This window comes from Patella vulgata, chromosome 7 (genome assembly GCF_932274485.2).
Source record: "Patella vulgata chromosome 7, xgPatVulg1.2, whole genome shotgun sequence".
NCBI lineage: Eukaryota > Metazoa > Mollusca > Gastropoda > Patellidae > Patella > Patella vulgata.
This window is the reverse complement of record NC_065885.2, coordinates 20705212-20728765: the sequence shown is the minus strand read 5'-3', so window position 1 is coordinate 20728765 and position 23554 is coordinate 20705212. Positions and strand designations below refer to the sequence as shown.

Here is a 23554-nt window from a genome sequence, read left to right as displayed (position 1 = left end):
TGAAAGTTTAATGTGGACATTTATAAAGCACTTTACTTCAAACCACTAAGCGATATGCGGGGTTGGATGGCCGAATGGTTAGCATTTGCGCACTGTATCATAAAGCCTGTCATTGAGTCAACTGGCGTGGTTTTGAATCCCCCGGTACGTGACAAGGGGTAGGGTCGCCTGTCCAAACTCGTGGGTTTTTTCTGGCTACACCGGTTTCCTCCCACTTCTTAAGACCCCTACGCGCTAGTGAATTATTGAAATAAAATTAAACCATATGTTCGTCCCAAAATGACCTAGTTTGTGTCAAGTGGAGGTTAAACCCCATTTCTCTAAGCGAAATGACATGGCATTAAATACTGTTACTGTTGGTCAGTCCTGATAATAGATTTGGTGAATTGCAACTCTATTGTATCAATTATAGTGATATTGGTCAAAATCGTATTGTATTCAATTCCAGAATGTTCAATCAGATACCAACATGTATAATCTTGGAATCTCGGATACAGGTACATTTTAGAGAGGAAGCTACCTATGTAGCACAAGAGTAATTTGTGTAATCGTACAGCCATTATTCCTGTGGTATCCATTTATAGCTGGCAGACTGGAATAAAGGGATAAAGTGTGTTATTCAACACTCAGAAACTTAACTTTCGACTCTTTTAATGTTATGTCATATCCTTCCCTATAGCATTTGCAGAACTCAAATAGAGAGACATCCGGAGTCAACAATGAACAGCAATGTATCATTTAGGCAATTTGTCTCAGTAATGGAATGGAAATCACTGTACCGACAGTTTCAGTTTCGAGTAGTATTGGAGGGAAGGGTGGGTGTATTTGGCCAGAAATTCTGGATAGACAGAGATCAGTTTATTTTTGGGAAATTCTATCTCAAATGACCAAATATTCCAGGGTGAGGGGTTCTTTTGTATTTTATTTTACCAACAGAAAAATCCAAAGATTGTTTTATGACTAGAAACAATGTAATTTTATTCAATCAAAATATACAATACATGCAGATACAATTTCTTATAACATGGCTTAAATTAGGCTCACTTTATAACATGGCTTAAAATAGGCTCACTTAATAACATGGCTAAAATAGGTTCACTTTATAGCAAGGCTAAAGTTCAGCCTTGCAACATGGCTTAAATCAGGCCCACTTTGGTGAACCTTAAAACATGGTTTGAATCCTGTCAGGTTTTTTTAAATGGGTAAAATAAACCTGGACACCATTGTGTATCCAATGCTTCATTCGAAATAAATACAGAAGCAAAATGATACACATTTAACTAACTCCAAACCTTAAAGGTGTTGATTTTACATATCTCAATCTCACAACATTGGTTTAACCTTGGTATGTTAAAAAACGAGAAACATCTCTTAAAACAGACCAAAACGTCAATAATTTCAATTTTTCTCCCAAATCAGAAGGTGCATGTCCTTTCAAAACTTAAAATTTACTGCATGAAATTCTGCAGTCCTGTTGCCAACAAAATAATAGATGTATTCAGTAAACAGTATTAAAATAATTTAAATATGAATTAAAAAAATATATAAAACAAAATAAAATAAACTGAATTATTACACTACAGTTAATACTGATTTTAATAGATACTTTTTAAAATAAATAAACACATTTCATTTTCTTTCTAAATTAGGGATGTCATTTGTCTGTTAGGGACAATCACGAACCCTCCTGTAGGCAAGACAAGTAAATAAGTGACAAATTTGAGGCTAGCATATACTTTTATATAAACTACAATCTGCTTCATCACAACTTCATGTCTGCTCTAGTGCTGCTGCTCATTGCTGCAGATCTCTCCTATTTCTTTAATGTCTCATCCTTTTGTCCCTAAAACTAGGACATATGGCTGTAGTCCTACATATAATGTTTTAATCTTTTGTAATACAAAAACAATATCTGCCAAGGGACAACATATATATTAATATCAGTTAAGCCATAGCCAATACAGATGTAAGCCATCCAAATATATATATATATATTGATATCTGAATTTCTTGTGTCTATAACAAATTGTATATACATGTATATGATTTATTTTCAGAGGTTATTAAATCTGTAAATGATAAAACATATAATGACTAATATCACTAATATTCTGGTTAAGTCTTTTCCATATAAATTAACTTCAGGAAATGGGATAGTCTTGCTAAACCATTCTTTCGATTTCAAGAATTTGAATTTAACTATAGGACTGGATTATTGAGACTAACAGATAGATTAATATATTTTTCTGAAATGAGCTATTTGTGTAGTTCTGCTTTAAAAAGAGTTCTGCATTTTTGCATAAGCTTGTTGGAGAAAAATCTACTGCTGTATGTGAAAAAACTTATTCAACAATCCGACCAGTTATAGAAATGGATGTTGATTCAATTTCTACAACTGATAGGTTAACAAATAAAAATATTCTCATTTTGTTGGTGGGTGGATTGTCAATAAATAGTGTTACGCTCCCTTAGCTATTTATAAATGGAAAGTTTTAAGATTAAAGGAAATGAGGGATGATGTTCTATAAAACTATTGTTATTTTTATACAAAATAAAAGAGTAAGTCGACTAGACTCGACTACCTTAATTTACAAACATGTAGTCTCGTAAAAGTTAGGGTTGTATCCAGAATACCAATAATATATTTAAACTTTCTTTATATTTTAAGAGGCCCAAATAGACCATCACAATGCTTGGATTTGTCAAAAATCAAATGAAAAGGAAATTAAAACCTCAAATAAAAATAAAAGTTTACAATCAATGAAGTTTTGACGTAAGTTTATTATATCAGACTTCACATGAATACAACCGTCAAATTCCCGCGACCCTACACAACAAAATGAAACAATAAGAATTAATAATTAAGACCCGTATCTAAGTTATAATACAAGTCGTCTAAATTTTAACTTACATTCTACATATACCATATTATAATATTTATATATTCACAAGATTTAACATTTCATAATTAACAAAAAGCTGTAGAAGGTTAAAACCAGTTTTCCCTTAATAGCAGAGGCAAAAATATCAAGAATGGACATTTAACCCATCAGATAGGTCAAATATATCTGATTGGCTGAAACGATATTATAGTACTGCAAATTTCATCCAATCATGATACAGCTGAAACTAGTCCTGTTTTAAAGGTAATTAACCATCCATATATTGCTAATAAAGAAATCTGGTTAATCATGTCTTCAGAAAAAGATATTAGATCTAGGCCAAATCAACTTTAGTAGGATTATAAATGACATTAAAAATCAACATATAAATGTACTTATATAATATTATGCATGTAATTCATTTAATTACAATATAATCTCAAACAAAATATTTTTAGTCATGGCTTTAAATAAATACTATACACAGCTATATCTATTTCGGTCTTCCAATTAGTTCAATATGTTAACTAGCCTTGATAAAGAAAGGTCTATATTTTGCTAAATATTTTGCTAAATATTTTGCCAGATTTAAAATTTAAAACAAAATTACATAATGTTGATCTCATGAATTATCATGTTTTCCATTAAGATATTTTGTTCTATCTACATAACTTTGTCTGATTACCGTCAAACTCAGTATTTGATTGGCTCCACATGGTGTTTGTAATAAAATTGTTGACATGATGTTTAGTCTCTGTCATCACGTGAATAATACAACAATTACTGTACCTAGCTAATATTAGTACTAGACTGAAAGCAAGACCAAGATAAGCTAAATTTAGCAGTCACACACATAGTGACCATTAACATTTACATCATAGCACCATGTTGATAACTTTGACTAGAACTTTTCACCACATTTATTTTTGACCAGAAAATATGATTTTTGACATCAAGTTACCTTTGATTATAAAAAGTATAAAAGAAGACACTTCAAGACTTTGTAACACACTTAGCTACACACTGGGTTAATCTCCTACATGGTAATAAGTTAGCCGTCAGTACACAAGAAGTACTACAGTGCCCAGGGGATTAAATCTCAACGTTGGCCAAGAAGGACCTTTAGGATACATGTATTTTATGCCTGGTTCCGATCATCATTACACTTGAGTGTCAATAACTCTACCTCCAGAGTAGATGATTTTTACTGAAACTCATCCAGTAAACCCCAACTACACTGAGGTCCAAGTGTACGGACATATTCAAATAGTTTGATCTTAAAGAACCAACTGATGGTATCAAGATTACTAGTAAATCAAAATGTATTCTGGTCATAAATACTTTTCTAAAAGTTAGATCTTCAGATTTGATTTGAATGGCTTTTTCATATCTATGTGAAAGAGCATATAATTTATCAAGGGATTATTAATATCTATATCAGATCTGTATTCCTACTTATTGAAAGTACCCATAAAATGGATCTGACAAAAGTTTGTTTATTTGTGGTTTAAGTTTAACAAACACAAAATGTTAAATACACCTAACACTAATATAGCATTTAACCATGTAGATAAACCAAGCCTAGATCTACACATAAATTTGATGACTTACTTACTTAATGGATAGCTATAGGGAGATAGCTCCAGCCTGTGTATTTCCTAATTTCGAAACCACTACAAAATAATTAACCATATATATATATATATACATATAGATATATAAACAACAAGAGTTGTCAAATAAAATAAGAATAATCGATATATAGCACTATTTGTGACAATAAACATTGTTCATAAGGCCTTGTGGAGCTGTAGCGCTATTTATCTAGCGGGGGAACTCTGTTTTTTCCTGTTCGGGTGATGTGTCATTATTCCACGCATCAGGTACACAATTAAAACGATTGGAAGCATTAGAGGAAGAAGTAGCCATGTGATTGGATCATCTGAAAGTACAAAATTATAACATGCAATTATTCTAATAATATTGTATCTATTTCTGAGGGGGGTGGGGGTGGCCAAGGTTTTTGATTGAGTCAACTGGCGTGGTTTTGATTCCCCGGTGTACTGTACATGACAAGGAGTAGGGTCGTCTGTCTAACCTAGTGGGTTTTCTCTGGGTCCTCCGGTTTCCTCCCACTGCTAAAAACCCCTATGCGCAAGCGAATTATTGCAATAAAATTGAACCATGTGTTAGCCCCAAAATGACCTGGTTTGTGTTGAGTGGAGTTAAACCTCTGTCTGTCTCTGTCTCTTTGAAATACTTATTTAATTACAGGCCATATATACCACATTGTTGTACAACATGACTTTTCAAAGTGCAGATATCAGCCGATGTTACAACATTCTAGCTTATGGACATAAGTTCTAAATCAATAGGATTTGAACCAATCTTACACTTGACTGGCCAAATCAGATATGAAAGGAAAATAAATGAAATAGGGTTTAACACCCAACTGTTCTACACCACTGGACTAATGATAAAATGATAAAATGATAACGAGCAAATTCTATGCAGTGTGCTACAAGGGGACTCTGTCCGTACAGCAGAATTTTCGGCAATGTTTCATTGAATTCTAATTGTCAAGGACTCTTATACATGCACGTTAACTAGTACAAGGGAGGACCTCGACATTTTTCTTCCCATCTACATGTAAACACATTACAACAAGGAATATTATATGAATATCATTGCTCTTTCTGCCAACAGTTTGTTAAAATTGTAATCTACAAGAATAATACTTACTAAGTCTAAGACCACCTATAAGTAAAGTCTGATCATCTTGATAAACATTCACATGTTTCTTCTTGCCCTGGTCACCCTGGTCATAATCTTTCTGTAATATTTTAACGGGAATAATCTCCCCTTGATCACCGTGCTCCGTTAAAGTTCTATTTTGTTTCTGCTGGCGTTTCATCTCCTCCAATGCATTGGTTGCTTCTTTAAGTAATTCGTTTGTTCGATCCACATCGTTTTTGGCTTTAAACATGTGTGCAAATTTACGTCTCTCTGCGGCTTGCATTGCATTTGTTCGAATTCTTTCCATACGCTGTTCCATACTTTCCAGTCTGGCGTTTTGTTTATTTTGTAGTTTAGTAAGCACTGGGTGATCATCCAGGCTTATATGTCGAACACTTTGTGGGTATTTCAAGTTGATATTATGCTGAATTGTGGGATGATCTGTTACTGTAGGAACACTACTTTCCTCGACTGAATCACACATTTTATATTCATGGGGTAAATAATCTGCTGTATTCATGTTTTCGATGTCTGCCGATAAACGATTTAATCTCGTTTTTGACAAACTTCGCAATCGCTCTAAATCTCGATATAACGAGTCATCAACCTCTTCTTTCTTACGTTTATATTTTTGTCTTTTACTGTGAGCAGCTCCCATTGTTCTACAATATAAAACAAATCAAATTAATCAGAGAGATAATATTATTCTAATACTTTACGAATAACTTGGCAATTCTGGAAACCATTTTGTTTGTAACAGATAGGGATCGTATATGGTAGTTGTATGGGTAGGACACTCAATCAAATCAAAATCCATTATTTGCTACATCAAGAATACACTAATAATAAACAAAATTTTTAACACAGCTTAATAAAATGTATCGAGAATACACTAATAATACACAAAATTTTTAACACAGTATAATAAAATGTATAGAAAAAAAAGTTACCATTTGTTTGTCTCAAAATAATAAAAGCGCTGTGTTTAAGAGATGTTAAACCTCAGTCGTTTTTGATTGATAGAAGTAAGTAGGGTCAGTCAGTATTCATCTAAGTACCGTAACTTGATTGCTGGTGTCCAATAGACTAAAACTAGACTTCTAATCATTAAAATCCTATATACTCTACTGTACAGTATTGTTGACTAATATATGGGTCAGGTTATTATAGAATAATCTTAATCTTATTTTTCTTCTAACAGTACACACATAATATACATGGCTTGTGCATGATCAGTTAAAAATCTGCTGATGATCATCAAATCAGGGATTATTATTTTTTTTTTTTTAAGTCTTGACCTGACATCCAAGAAGCCTACTAAGCTCAGCCCAATCCACATGCCTATACTTACCATCGAAATGTTGTCAACTTGAACATACAAGGAACTGTCTGTTTATATAAACCATTTTATTCCTGGAAAAATGACAAACAGGAACATGAATAATTAATAGGCTGATACATGTACACTTAAAGAAAGCATCCATGTAGCAGAGTATCTACTAAACAAAAATTATAACAAACCATAAAATGGTAGTGTTAGTGCATGTATAAAACTCAAAATGAAGACTCACTACACTCATTATAGTTTCATGAAAAACAAGCATTTGGGAGGGTTCTTATTGTACTATAGGAAGAGAACAGTTATAATAAGATTACCGCAAATTTGGTAGATCAACAAGGAAAAACACACTTCCTGAGCATTTAATTAGGTAAATTTAGATATTGGGAGCAACTCTTGAAACTGAAGCTATTCATAGAATAAAGGATTGAATTCCATACAAATATTTACTGAGAGTACCCATTCAAAAATAGGACATAGGCTATGTTATACCTTTATACTGCAACATATAAATCTGCATTAAGTTATTGATTGAAATGAATCTTCGGGGTTTATTATTACATTATACAGACATGTCTTATTAAATATTTACAAATTCTGATGACTATTGACAGAACTATTATGAGAGACCAAAACCCCTGCATATCATAGAATAAGTCTTGTAGTAAAACAAAAATCACATAATATTCATTCAATAGTTTCCATTAGTATATGGTGAATATATATATGAATTTATTACAATGAAATGCATCATCATGGATATTAATTTGCTTGATAAAGACGAAAGTATCTTCAGTGAATGGTTACATAGAATCAAATTCAGTAACTGTTCATTCTTGAAATTGTATCGTGTGTTCATATCTTTAAGTGATGGATAATGGCCGAAGACTGTCCATTATGTAAATAGAAAGAACAACTGAGGGGCGTTAGCCCCGAAGTTTTTCTTTGTATTTACATAATGGACAGTCTGAGGCTATTATCAAACTTAAAACATAGCACCATAGAGATACAAATAATGGATAGTTTTCTAAAACAAGCCATAAAATAATGGATATATTCTTAAAACAACATGCACATGCTCATGAATGCATGTGACAAAACACTCCAGTCATACAATTCAAGCATACACAGACAGTCCAAAATATTCTACATCTAGACCACATGTTTACAACACAGTCGAAAACAAATATTAATAATGAGAATATATGTGATAAGCATTTGGATACTGATTACATTGGTAATGTACTCGATATGGAAGATAATAGCCGTAAAAATTGTGATGTTCTTGATATGGGGGATAATAGCCGTCAAAGTTGTGATGGAAAGGCTGCTCACGAGAATGATTTAGATATTGATAATTTTCTTAATACTGTGGTTAATATGGAGGGTACTAGCCGTCCCAATTTTGATTTAAAATTTAATATATACTCTGATATAAGTGACAGGACACAGGATCAAAGGCACAAACCAATTCACGAAATTCAAACTCAACTGTCATTATGGTGTAACGGTGATATATTTGAACGTTTTTTTTATAATCAGATAAGCTCAAAACACTTTTTTTGTTCAATCCGGGACCATAATCCAGGAAGTTACGGTCCGATATGCGCCAATATTGCAAGGAATCGAGATCTTTGGGTTATAAATACACATGTTCAGTTTCATCAAAATGGGCTAATAATTGTGACCTCTAGTGTGTACAGTCAGGGGCCATAATCCATGAAGTTACGGTCCCATACAAGCCAATATCAAAAGGAACCGAGATGTTTGGGATATATACCTATATTTCAAGTTGTGAAAATGTGGGTGTATAGAAACATATCATCGATCTAGTGCCGAACGTACTATTAAACGGATAAGTGACATATAACGGATGGATTTAAGTGGAATTCTTTATGTAGACAAACACGTGGGATATATACCTATATTTCAAGTTGTGAAAATGTGGGTGTATAGAAACATATCATCGATCTAGTGCCGAACGTACTATTAAACGGATAAGTGACATATAACGGATGGATTTAAGTGGAATTCTTTATGTAGACAAACACGTGAAATCAACATTCGGTCATGTGACATTTCGGTAACTATTAGGTTTTAAAGTAATTTCATTTTCTGTAATTTAATTTGTTCAGAGAATAAATTATCCCAAAAAATACATGTTCATTTTTCAGATACGTGTCCATTATTGGTATTTTCTTAAACAATCGTCTATTATTTATAAAACTGTCCATTATTTTAACTGTCCATTATTTATTGAAAATAATGGACAGTTTTATAAATAATAGACGATTGTTTAAGAAAAGCGTACATTCTCCTATATAATGGTTAAAAACATCAAAGGGTGACGTCATATCTATGTTTTAAGTATGTGTAGTGTCATACATGATCGGGAAGGGGAGGGCTGGGAACTGGGATCATTTTATCACCCCCTCCCTCATTCTTCCAATGTCCCATCTAGGACTCTTAGCTTTTAATTCAGTCTGTTTTTTGTGGTTTATATATGTGTGTGTACGATAGGATATGAATAAAAGAACACTTGTAATGTTATATATATATATATCTCAAGTGTTGTACTAAAATTAAACATATTAGTTTCAGATGATTCACACTCAGGTTCCGTTACTAAACAGTCCACCCATATATCACTCTCTGTTTTACACTTATACACAGTAGCTACATAAAATATATAATATAATGTACACTCACTCTTTCATACAGTAGCTATATAAAATATACACCCCTAATATACACATGTTCATTCAACTTATACACAGTAGCTATATAAAATGATAATATATACACATATTCATTCAACTTATACAGTAGCTATACAAAATGTATATAATAATAAATAATATACACTCCTTATTCAATTTATACACAGAAGCTATATAAAATGTATAATATACTTCTTTCAACTTATACAGAATAGCTACATAAAATATAAAGCATATGCATGTTCATTCAACTTATACACAGTAGCTATATAAAATGTATAATAATATACACTCCTTTATTCAACTTATACACAGTAGCTATATAAAATGTATAATATACCCACCCCCCCCCGCATTTAAGTTGTATACAGATATGTTTCAAAGACAAATAACTGTATCCTTTATATGTATTGTGGACAGCTTTACTACCCACACCACTCCATTTGTTTTAATTTACATAAATAAAGTTCTTAAAAAAACTTTATATTCCTCACTGGGCTAATGAATAAATTACTGATTCCAATATACACCGCATCAAATAAATGCCCACTTCCACCCCCACTTCACTTCTTTTGAACATAATATATTAATACACTCCCTGTAATATCCACCTATTGCTATTTATGCTACCACTGTTACATTATCAGTTATAAGGTGAATTTCATTCATTTTCTAAGCAAACCCTTCTGCTGTCCCAAGCAAAGTTTGCACATCCCAGGAGGTACATTGTACCTGTACAGTTAAATCATGTCAAGTGAAAAGCTTGGGGTGGGGGGGGGGGAGTTGTTCTTTTTACCAGCAAAATCCCATAAAGTTGTTATAACTTTTGTCTAAGCCTTTTGTATAAGATTTTAAAATGTAATGTTGATGCAATAAAACAAGCGGTTGCCATCCAAGATACGCCTACATTATTTTGCAAGAGATGGACAGGGAACGAGCTAAAAAAAATAATGTGATTTTTATACAATCAGGGGCCATAATCCAGGCAGATACGGTCCGATAACCGTGAATATCCAAAGGAACCGAGATCTTTGGGTTATAAACATGCATTTCAATTTTCTGTAAAATCAGATGAAAATTGTGATTGTGTTTCGATCGTTGACAAACAAATCTTTTGAAATCGTCTACCGGTATCACAACTGATCACAGAAGTGCTTGGGGTTAAGTGAAACACCAATGCAATCAATAATCAAATGAACTAAACTGGCAAAATAGTGCAGAAAATGACTCCAGCAATGTGAGAGTGATATTTAGAATAAAGTAGGTCTACTCTAGTATAATCTATATCAATGTTTGAAGTCACAGCATAATTGCAACATAAAACAAAGAATTTTTTTGCTGTGAAAGTTACACCCTACACACTATATTTCAACATACCCTAGTTTTTGTTCTTACAGAAACTGTTATAGAGTACAGTAATCATATGATACCAAGGGTGTCAAATTTAACTGCACACTTTATTATTCATTTACAAAATACAGATTCCTTAAACATAAATTATGCAAGCGCTAAATCTGCCTATTGCAGGTCTTTCTTTAGGCCTGAAATGTTTTCTAAATTATTAATTAGACATTAATTAACTGATCCAGGCCATAATCAACTCTTGATGGCATCGGATGTCTCCGATATTAAATAGATTAGAACGTGAGCGAGACTTAGCTTCGAACAACCAGTACGGTGATTGAAATTATAGCACACGTCTTGTCATACCTTCAAAGGCTAATATCTTCCCTCGGAATAGAGTAATTTAAATGAAATTTTCAAATTATTCATTTCGCATTATCTATTTTCAAACTATTATACAAAGAATGGCTAGCTCTTTATCTAAATCTTATATAATGTATCTTTAAGGTACCACATGTACCAGTATTCATAATTTCTTTTTTGGCATCACTATAGCTACAAGTAGTTAAGGTATTGTGCACAAGGTACGGTGTGCTTATCTGAACAGCTCTTAATCACCACATGCCACAGTTAACCATAAATATAGGGTGTTAAATTGTTTTCAAGATTTGGGATATGGTAGCTACAATATTATGCTGTGTAATGATTACTGATAACTTAGCAAATATATTGTATAATATAAATATTGAACTTGTCTTGAACTTGTAGACCATGTAATACTGTTAAACTAGATGTAAACAATCAGTTGTTATTGTAACAATGTCAACTCAGTAAACACTCCATTGTTTATTATCATTATAGATTAACATCATTCATCATAATGAATTCCCTCCAAAATTAGAAAATGTTGCCATGAATAGACATCGTCAAACTAAAATTACAGAATATCTTAAATGACTATATGAACTGGGCATACGCCAAACAGTGTGCTATGCTGGGAATTATGTCAAGACAGAGGTGCTACAGCCTACTCTTTTATCAAATTCCAACTGTCAAGCAGAGCCTCGTTTAACATGTTGACTAGGCGGCGGCGCCGCCGCGCACTGTCCAAACTGTGCCGCCTACTGAGCCCAAAGTTGAAGACAGGGCGGCAACATACATATGTTTTGAAATCGCTGACAAGGTTTTTCCCATGTGCCAATACTATATCATGGTGCGTAGGTTCACAAAGCCGTCTAATTGTTTTATGGGTATATTTCTGTCTGCGGGTCAGCCGCAGCAGTGTTTTGATCTTGATTTTATAGGGTATTAATCAATCCATGGTTTAATAAGATGCCAAAACAAATAGTGTATCAAATTTCCGAAACTATTTTTAAGTGCTTAGAAATTGAGTCTAAGGGAGTCAGATTTCAAAATTTTCAGGGGGAGGGCCCCCCAGACCCCCCACGCGCTCTCTCACCTTCTGTGTTTGCGCGGGGCGGCCCGACATTGCCGTGCACAACCAAATCCTTAGACGAGGCTCTGCTGTCAAGGGATCTTTTATGTGCAAACTGCAAACCAATGTGTACAGGAGATCGCCGGAAAACCCTGATGAACATTTTCGGCCAGCACCGGGAGTGAACCTGCGACCTCCAGACTAGCGAGCTAGCGTCTTACCTACCTACCCAAATAAAGTTGATGTAGTGGTTTTGTGTAATTCTAACACCATCATACCTACTGAATTGTTATTTTTGACAAAGCATTGATTTACAAGATAACTAACTCCTTACTTTATTTCATGTTAGACAAGAAAAGTAGTGTATTTCATTTTTCAACTTTAAATTAATGCAACTGGTTGTATTTCAGATTTAATGCATCAATTATTGTTTAAAATGCGATCCTAGATTTAAAACAGGAATGAACTTTAATGTTTTGTCAAATCAACACTTTGGTTACTTTTCAGACTAACTTACATCATTATTTTTTATGTTTACATGTACATTATGTACAAAAACAGTTCTAATTGTCAAAGGATGTGTTACACACACACATCTTGGCTTTTGGTCCCATCTGAATGACTAGGAGGTGCCCTTTCCTTGTATATATCCAAATATATAAAAGAAAAGCATCCTGTCATCTCCTCCTAACCCCCTCCCACCATCAGCTGGTAAAAAAAAATTATTTTGATTTACAGTATAATTTAACTCTTCATATTAGCTTGTATATAAAATTTGAAACATATCTGACATTACTGAGATATGAAATTTTTATGTTCATTTTACAAGTTGAAGTGGTACAAAATATTTCAGTGATTTCCAAGAAATGTCTGAAGCATGAAGTCTATTCCACTAAGAACTACTGTCACATATAATATCTTATAAGGCAGAAGAGAAATACCGAGCTGACTTAATGTTAGGACGTGGGCGTGCAATTACAGCTCTATGCAAAACCAACAGAAACTGCGTCATAACTTAATACATGTACTGTGAAGATGTAAGTAATTGTTTATGACAGGATATTAATGAAAAGTATCATTTAAAGAATATGACTAACAAATGTGTCAGAAAGTAACATTCTTATTGTATGTGTAAGTTACTTCCGTGAAGATAGATGATATAGTATAGAATGAGTGAACCCACTTATTACTACATACCATCAAGACAGTTATATACTCTTTCTTTTGCTTACCACATTGTTTATCACTTGTTAACTTTATATACTACATTACGATCTACTTATATCATAAGGACTCAGTTAACTATATGAGATGCAATGAAAACACAACATTTTTATATATGTATTATAGCGAATCTTGTTTGAGAGATACACTTTGATCTTGCAATTCTGAATAAAACATTAGATGACGAGGATAATACATAGCGTAAAATGCACCTCAGATCATTCTCTTAACAAACTGAATTCAACAACGGGAATGTTAATTTTATGGTGCAGACATAGGGTATAAAATGTGGCTTTCAGAAAGCTATAAATGTCAGGATAAGCCTCACAATTCTGTGAAAGACGCAGCGGTATGTTAAGGTTGACATGAAATGAAATGAAATGAAATGAAATGGAGTTTAACGTCCTACTGTTCTGCTCCTAACCTGGGCTAATGAAGACGGGCATACGCCATACAGTGTGCTATCAGGGAAATTTTGCCCGGACAGCGGCACTACGGCCTACTCTTATATCGAATTCCAACTGTCAAGGGATCTTTTACGTGCACGCCAATGTGTACACGGGACCTCGGTTTTTCGTCCCATTCGAACGACTAGACAGCTTTCCTTGTCAGCCCCTCCGTCCTGCATCACTGACAAGGGAGAACCACGGTTAAGGTTGACACCTGAACACCTAGAGTAATGTGTCATTGCATTAATTCAAAGTTTGGATACTATATGACATTACAATTTCTAGAGATTGGCCAACAACTGACAGTTAATTCGGCAACATCTAGAGGATTGCATTTTGCTAACTTCCCATATTGCTACTATTGTGAAATCACACTTCAGCAGCAAGATTTCTCACCAGCACATTCAGTCTGATGTGTGTTTTTAATGTGTCTCAGTTTGTAATGTACTCAGAGGTACTCTACACTGCTAAACCAAGCAAGTGTCATAGCTCAAACTGTTGAGTTTTTCTTACCGGGTTCTTGTTGTTTAATCGTGCCGAAAAAACTAATCCTGTTTTGATTTGTTCTGCTGTAATTGTTATTCACTAATCATAATTTGAGACAGGAATTGTCAAATAACAATTTCTTATGAACATTCTACAGACTACATTTATGATCTGACTGTTTTGAAATTGATATATATTGTTTACTTTAGTGAGATGAAGAATCCTATTTAATTTCAATAATTTTGGTTAATTTCTTCTGGAGTTATGGCCTTTGTTTTACTTTGTTGCACCTAGTAAACGCTCTGACACCTAATGTGATCATCTGATCTGTATAAAATTTGTATGCATCATTTGAATTAGTAAAACGAAGATGCCTATTGAATTTCAGCAATTTCCATTAATTACGTCTTGAGTTATGGCCCTTGTTTCACTTTGATGAAATTTGTGATGGCTATAACGACAACAGTTATTATTCGATTCGTATGAAATTTATATGCATCATTTAAATGAGCGAAACAAAGTAGCCTATTCAATTACTTCTAGAGTTATGGCCGTTTCACTTTGTTCAACCTTGTGAAAGCCAAAAGTTATCATCTGATCTGAATGAAATTTTTATGCATCACTTACATTGGTAAAACAAAGAAGCTTATTGAATTTCAGCAATTTTTATTAATTACGTCTAGAGTTATGGCCCTTGTTTCACTTTGTTCAACCTTGTGAACGCTCAACCGCCAAAGGTTATCATCAGATCTGTATGAAATTTATATGCATCATTTAAATTAGAATTATGGCCTTTGTTTCACTTTGTTGAACCTTGCGAATGCTCTAATAATTAGGGTTGGAAAGGGTGGGAAACTTTCCGGGAATTTTCAAATCTATTTTTAGAACTGAAAAATACCAAAAATTATAATTATTTACTGGAATTTCCTTTTTCTCTTTTACTTTCATCTATATAAACTATTAAAACTAGTCATAATGTATAAAAGTCTTTTAGATGGAAAAGAATCCCTGCAACTGCAAGAATTAGCCATAATGGAATCTATCAGTATTGAAGCTGATATTTGAAAGATATTACTTGATAACGATATATTTTGGACAAGGTTAACAAACACTTTAAAGCTGATAGAACCAATAACTCAAGCAATAACTGAAGTAGAGAGAGAGAGAAATGGGGTTTAACGTCCACTCGACACAAACTAGGTTATCTCGGTACCAACACATGGTTTAATTTTATTTCAATTATTCGCTTGCGCATAGGGGTCTTTAGCAGTGGGAGGAAACCGGAGCCCCGGAGTAAACCCACGAGGTTGGACAGGCGACCCTACTCCTTGTCACGTACAACCAGGGATTCTAAACCACGCCAGTCGACTCAATGACAGACTTTATTATGATACAGCGCGCGCACGCTAACCATTCAGCCATCCAACCCCCCCAACTGAAGTAGAAAGAGATAAAGCAATTCTATCTGATGTGTTTAGAATTTTCAATGAATTGGAAACAAAACTTACTGAAAATGTCCAGCAATACCCACTTACAAAAGCTGAAGAGAAGTCCGTACTTGGATTTTTACAGAAAAGAAAGCAATTTTGCCTTAAGCCTATTCATGCCGCTGCCTACAGTGTATATGCTAGATCTCAACTGTTACCGAAATGCTTTACCTCTTGGTGATATGGAAATTGATGAAGCATATGGATTAATTAGTTCCCTTGCATCACACTACAAACTTAATGAAGGCAAAGTAATGACTAATTTGGCTAAATATCGGTCAAAAGATGGATTGTGGAAAGGAGAAAGTATTTGGGCATCATCAAAATATATTTCTGCATCAACTTCGTGGAAGGGACTGTGTGCATCAGAAGCTGTTTCGAGTATAGCTTCATTAATGCTTGCAATACCACCTTCATCAGCAGCATCAGAACGCATTTGGTTTGGTACAACTCATACAAAAGTTAGAAACAGATTAACAAATGAACGTGTTGAAAAGTTGATCTGTATAAGATCTAATTTGAAACTCTTCCAGCACAGAAATTTCAGATATTCATGAGGATTCATCTGAATCTGAAATCTCCCTTTTATCCACCGATGATGATGTAGATAATGATTTCAAAGATAATGATGAAATAGCAGAGTCTTTGAGCATTTTAATATTTTAATAACTAAAAAATACAAAACATATTATCTGATATGTCATGTATACTAAAATCTAATAACTAATAATGAGATAGTTTTGTTAAATTGTTCATACACAGGTTACACATTCTATAATTAAAATTAAAATTATATAATGTGTAACCTGTGTATGAACAATTTAACAGAACTATCTCATTATTAGTTATTAGATTTTAGTATATATGACATATCAGATAATATGTTTTGTATCTTTTAGTTATTAAAATATTACTGTCACCTGCAACTCATTAATAGCGACACAGGTTTCAATTTATGACACCAAATTGAAAATTCCCAAAATTCCTGGAAATTTACCCTGTTTGAAAATTCCCTGGAAATTTACCCTGTTTGAAAATTCCCAGGAATTTTGAACCCTACTAACAATATAATTCATCATCCGATCTGTATGAAATTTATATAACAATAATAATAATAAACATAAGGATATTTGTATTGCGCAACTATTCAACTATTCAATTACTTCTAGAATCAAGGACCTTGTTTCAGTTTGTAGACCCTGCTATTGTGAACCCTCAAACAATGGAAATTATAATCTGATCTGTATGAAATTGTCTTGTAAATGAACCCCATTACCTACAAAAGAATAGATATGCAACAACCCTGCTCAACCGCTCAGACGATTTAGCTTTGTTGCCTGGTAATCCATCTTTTAAATTTGACATGAGAAAATTTAAAGACAAATTTGCCCAGCTATCGCATATCAGCTCTTAATTTATGAGTTGTTTATCGTAGAATTTAAAATTATTTCACTCTAGCATTACATTAGGTATGACATTCTAGTCCACTCTTTTATAACATTTGATATATTACACTGAAAATGTCAGTTAAAATGTCAGAACAACTATTTATTCAATTATTTATTATAAAGTCTGTTACATTTTATAATATATACGTTTAACTCAACAGGGTGATAGAATTGTCAATGTGAAAATAAGCTTCTGGCAGACTCAAATCACAGCACTCTAAAATTGATGTCATCAATAGTACATGTATTTTAACTACGCTGGTGATCTCATTTGCCATGTCAATTTATACATGTAACTGATTATTTGAGTCTCGATTTCATACAAATTCCTGCCAAATGGAATTTGAATTGAATTGAAATAGGGTTGAACATCCTACTGTTCTGCAGCATCCAGACTAAGTATAGGATATAAACCTATCCCAGGTTGATATGTTTGAGAACAAGTGGGTGAAGCCCAAGTGTTCTCTATCATATGAATCCAAGGGGGAGAAGGTTTATATCTGACATATACAATGTATTAGTCTGAATCGTCCTTAAACTAAATGGATTCTTCCATTCGAAGTCAACAATGATTGGCTAATATCTCAATTTCTGCCAAATAACGAAAAATTACCAAACTTAATCATGTGAATGCACATGCAGGTTTCTTTCAAACTACCTTGTCACCACCATTTTAGAGAGTAACTTTTGGTTCATTTAAATTGAAAGCAAAAATAAAATGGATAGTAATAGGTTATCAGACGGAGAATTAATCCCTTTTAGCCAACAAATTGAAGGCAAAGAAAATTTGAATCAAAAGGCAATGTGTTCAATTTTTTGATGTTATACATGTATACAGTTTGGAAACAACTTTCAGAATTCCAAGTCAATCTCTTATATTCAACATTTGTAATAATGACCTCTCCTAAGGACCACCAAATTTCAAGTCAATATATATCTTCGTTGTTGAGTTACGGCAATAAACATGATGTCCTAAAAATAGCCAGTTTTTGGTGTTACACTGTCTCACTTCAATAAATTGTATTTTTGGAAAGGATATTAATGCATGCTTATAGTACATTTCCTATAATAAATTTTGGTAGCTGAATTACACAAATAGACAGTGTATTAAGGGAGTTATGACTAAATTACAAAACCATGTGTTTCTGTCAAATTTTCAGAATCACAATGGACATGTATTTGAAAAACACTGTAAACTTACAATAAAGATGTGATCTTCAGTAATATTATATTTTCTAATGTGCAATTTTAAAATCTAAAATATTTTTATCCATTTGAATTTGAAGTTGATTTTTGTCACTTTTTAAAGGTTACAGACACTACATGTAATTGTCCGTAACTATAGTGACCCATGCTTAAAAAGTTTCACAAAAGTGTATTTGTAACAGCTGCTGAAGTGAAAAAAGTATAAATTTTAATGACCAAAATACTGAACTATTAATATATATAATATCAAAGCAATTTATTTTGTCACCCTGATGAGACACTTTTGTCAGAAATATTGTCTTTTAGCCGTCAAGTCTTGGAGTGTGTGGAGAAATAATTCCACATGTGGACTAAGAGGAAGTTCTGAAAAATATTTTAGACATGGATAATCAGGAACTGGTCATCAATTTCTTGAGGGTAAGTAGAAAGTTTACTTCAGATATTTTTATAAGCCTATAGTCATATTGAAGTATTGAGGGTAAGCTGATTTTTTTTTCTGATATTTTTGATAAACTTTTGTAACCTATAATTACTCAGTTACTGTGTGCATATCTTTCAGGTGTTAGAGTATGCAAAAGTGCCACTTATGTGATTTGCCACATGAAAGAGGGTCGAGTTCCAGCAATGCAACTGATGCAAAAAAATACGAAATTTAGAGTCAGATCTAAACATAACGATAAGTACCGGTACACCCGTTTCAGTGCTGAATGCAACTAACGGTTGTCGTATATATTTATTCTTTTGTAGATAATTAGGGGCATTTAAGAGACAATTTCATACAGATGACATTATAATTTTTCGTCGTTTGAGGGTTCACAAGGTTCTAAAAACTAAACCAAGAGTCGTAGCTCTGGAAGTAATCTATAGAAATTAGACAGGCTTGTTTGTTTTACTAATTTAGATGATGCATATAAATTTCATACAGATCGGATAATAACTGTTGTCATTAGAGCATTCACAAGATTCAACAAAGTGAAACAAGGGCTATAACTCTAGATGTAATTAACGGAAATTGCTGAAATTCAATAGACTTCTTTGTTTTACTAATTCAAATGATGCATATCAATTTCAAACAGATCGGATGATAACTGTTGTCAATAGAGCATTCACAAGATACAACAAAGTGAAACAAGGGCCATAACTCTAGATGTAATTAACAGAAATTGCTGAAATTCAATAGGCTTCATATAGATCGGTTGATAACTTTTGTCGTTAGAGCGTTCACAAGGTGCAACAAAGTGAAACAAGGGTCATAACTCCAGAAGAAATAAACGGAAGTAATTGAAATTAAACAGGTTTCTTCATCTCACTAATGCAAACAACATATATCAATTTCAAAAGAATCAGATGATAAACGTAGTCTGTAGATTGTTCACAAGAAATTGTAGACGACAGACGGACGGACCGACCGACAGATGACGGACGACGGCAATATACGACCACATTTCCATGTGGGCGTATAAAAAGTGATTTCTGTGTTCTTCATAATATTTTGTCAACGTCATCAGAGGTTGATATGAACCAAATATATCAACCTATGGTGACATCATGACAGGTTGATATGAGATATAACTGGTATGCAAAGTAAAAGAAAAAAAAATACTGCCAGTCGTATATTGAAGATGTATCCATGCAGTTTGCTATGCATGTGTATCATTCAAATAGTGTTGATAGTGTTCCTTCCTACTGCACTACTAACAAGGCAAAACTATATACCGGTACTGAAAAATCCAGAGAAACTTTCTCAGCCGGAATCAAGGCATTTATTATGTGTTTGTTTCCTTTATGACAAGCTATTATCTTCACAACAGGAAACATCCCACACAGATAACTAGGCGACACTACTCCTTGTAACAGACAGGGAACAAAATCACAATGCATGAATCAATGACAGACCTAATGATCAAAAGTGCACACATCAGCTGATCATTTGACCATTTAAATTCTATACTTGTTTCAAGACAATTATTCATGACACAACAGTCTAAATATCCCCAGATATATAAAAACACAACACACCACATATTTACAGTCCAACTACATGAAGATGAATAGAAATAAGCCTTAATTATCACAGGAAACAAAATAATTAATCTAAAAAATTGGGATATATATTTTAAATACTTTTGTCTTCAACCGTATCATGTTCAGGCAAGTCAACAACATAATGTGGTCCAGTTAAACCCAAACTTGGTCCCTATAAGCCTTGGTTGGTAATTTGCTACCAGTACTCCAATTTGCATCATTTTCTACACAGAACAAAAAGATGCAAGAATGTTCTAAATGTCATGTTCATAAAAAAAAAATTGGTATTAAAGAAGATGTGGAAATTAAGCCATCAAATCAAGAACTTTAGTTCATATAAAAATCTTAAAAAATGCAAACACTGCTATTGCAAACTGCATGCCAAATTTCAAGCACATAATATCAACTAATTGTTATGTCATGATGTCATGTATAACTTACTAAAAGCTTATAAAATAAAATATTATAAAAAAAACATATCAAAGAGTTATGTCCCTTTGATTACACTGCTCATGACTCATTGCTAAAGACTTAAAAACATTTTCTTTTACAACGCACATTCTATTTTCGTAGTTTCTTGACAAATGCAGATGTTGAATGTTTTAAAACAGTAAGGAGCAAATAATCAAACAGTGTTCTTGTTCAATGCACACATAGCTATCAGAAAACAAATGAATAGGACCCCATTTAAATTCTCTATTTGTTGAACAAACTTAATCCAGACATTTTTCCCCATGAATTAAAATCCAGTGAATAATAAGTCACTTAATGCACCATATTCCCAATTAGTAAGCAATAAATAACTGCTATCTAATTTAATAAACACTATCTTGTTGGATAAATATGTTTCGATTTTCTTCACTTGAAATTTAAAACCATTGACTAAAAGATTTAGCTACAGAACATTTCTAAAAGCATACCTTTGCACAACCTAAACCACTGTTCTAAAATTCATATTAAATACAATATCCACTCCTGTTTCTAACGAAGAAGGATTACAATAAACAAGCCGCTGTATATTCGTTCTATATTCCTCCAGTCCATACACAACATACATACACAATGTATGAATCGTAAACACAAGCGCGTGAGTCATGCATTCTCGGGTCATATTTTGAGGTTATAGTTTATCGTTTTATATAACAACCCTCCCTCTCGTGGTTTCATTCATTCATAGATTAGTGATAAATATTGGCATGCCCTTATCAAATATTCTATTCCATTAACAAATTCTTGCAGTTTGTAAAATAAAATATTTCTGTGTTGAAATTAGCAGACGACAGCAAAGCATGGTTGTGTTATTATAGCACGTGACCTTTCAGTCAACCAACAAACCAAATGTTTCAAATCAACTCGAAATTCTGGTCGATTCTGGCTTGTAATTAAATATTTATACTGAAATAATGATTAAATTACAAAAATGTATTATTAATGAATTCGTTAATCGAGTTTACTTACCGCTGTGGGTGGTGTCTTTCGCGAGTTTAGCGCTTACAAACGAAGACGGCGTCGAATTTAATCCAGTCATGACGCCATTTTGAATACTTCCCAGTTAGAATAGAAACAAGTGTGACGTATTGATGCCAAACTTGGAAAGCATTAGCAGCCGACCACTGGTACGCGACTCGCGCTGAAATGAACGTAAATACGTATTTATCTCATGTGCTGGTGGTGGTAAAGTTATCATATAAACAGATGCTAAATACGTAACCAGTTTCTTAAATTTCAACCTAAATTTAACTCTGGCTTTGTCTGTGATTTATTATGCGTTGTATTGAAAATTTACCAAATAATATTATTTTGCACCCTTTTCTAATATTTCACCAAAATTATTTGAATTTTGTTTGAGGTTTTCTCTGACAAAATGTAGGCCTATAGTCATATAAAGTGATATTTTCTAATCCCGGGCAGACAGCTAGAGAATTAAGAACAGTATAATTAAAAACAATTATTATGTTGGAATCTAGTAAAAGAAAATGTACGGTAATCCATAAGATATTTTGCATGATTTTGTCTAATTGGTAAGTAAACACAGCAATATAATCGAAGCAGCTGCCAGCTTTCTCTTTCTGGAACATCTGATGACATTTAAATTACTTTCATAGCTCCCCTAAGCCCCCCCCCCCACACTCCAAATAAAACACCACCTAAAATACAAAGACAATATAAAACTTGTGATATCGAAACTAGTAAATATATAATGTTTGGGATTGAAACGAAGGATTTTGCAGTTTATTCAGTTTGAGTTTTCCATGTATTTTGCTCGTTGATCTTTAATTGTCGGCGCATAATACGAATAACGTGAAAATCGGTGTGTAACAGAGAAAACACCGAGTGTCTTGGTTTTCTCCCTCTGATTCTAATGATTGATGAAAGTGAAATGAAAACGTTTTATACTTTTCTGCACCAACCGGGATAACGATGTCATGCAGTGTGCTGTGAAGAAAAGTTTGTCCCGCCAATGGGGATCTTTGCTACTTTTATTTCAAGTCCTAGCTAATCTTTAACGTTCTGCCAATGATAGGCCTATATTACGAGAACTTTCGCCCCACCCTCGTATAATTCCTTTAAATATTTTGAACAATTTTAACGTACACTAATGTCCTAATGAAGACGGACATGAGGGAAATTTTTCCGGACAGATGCGCCACCAGTCACGGACGTACTATATTATATCAAACTCAAGCTGTCAAGGGTCCTTTTACATGCACGGCAAAAGAGTAGGCTTTTTCGTCCCATTCAAACGACTAGACACTGTTCATTGCCGGACCCT

The 23554-nt window shown here is 33.4% G+C and overlaps 1 protein-coding gene across 2 annotated transcripts; it reads right to left on the bottom strand.

Annotated features, from left to right (window-relative positions):
* Positions 1-949: 949 nt before the first annotated feature.
* Positions 950-22400, bottom strand: LOC126827210 (uncharacterized). 2 transcript variants are annotated; one of them, XM_050556449.1, is made up of 4 exons: positions 22240-22400; positions 6970-7031; positions 5625-6280; positions 950-4824 (listed from the first exon to the last, which is right to left on the bottom strand). In XM_050556449.1, exons 3-4 carry the CDS (start codon positions 6274-6276, stop codon positions 4703-4705), a joined length of 774 nt encoding a protein of 257 aa, XP_050412406.1. In that variant the 5' UTR covers positions 6277-6280; positions 6970-7031; positions 22240-22400; the 3' UTR covers positions 950-4702. The 2 variants fall into 2 exon arrangements, with proteins under 2 accessions (XP_050412406.1, XP_050412407.1); XM_050556450.2 differs by lacking the exon at positions 22240-22400 and adding an exon at positions 21702-21841.
* Between the last annotated feature and the right edge of the window lie 1154 nt (positions 22401-23554).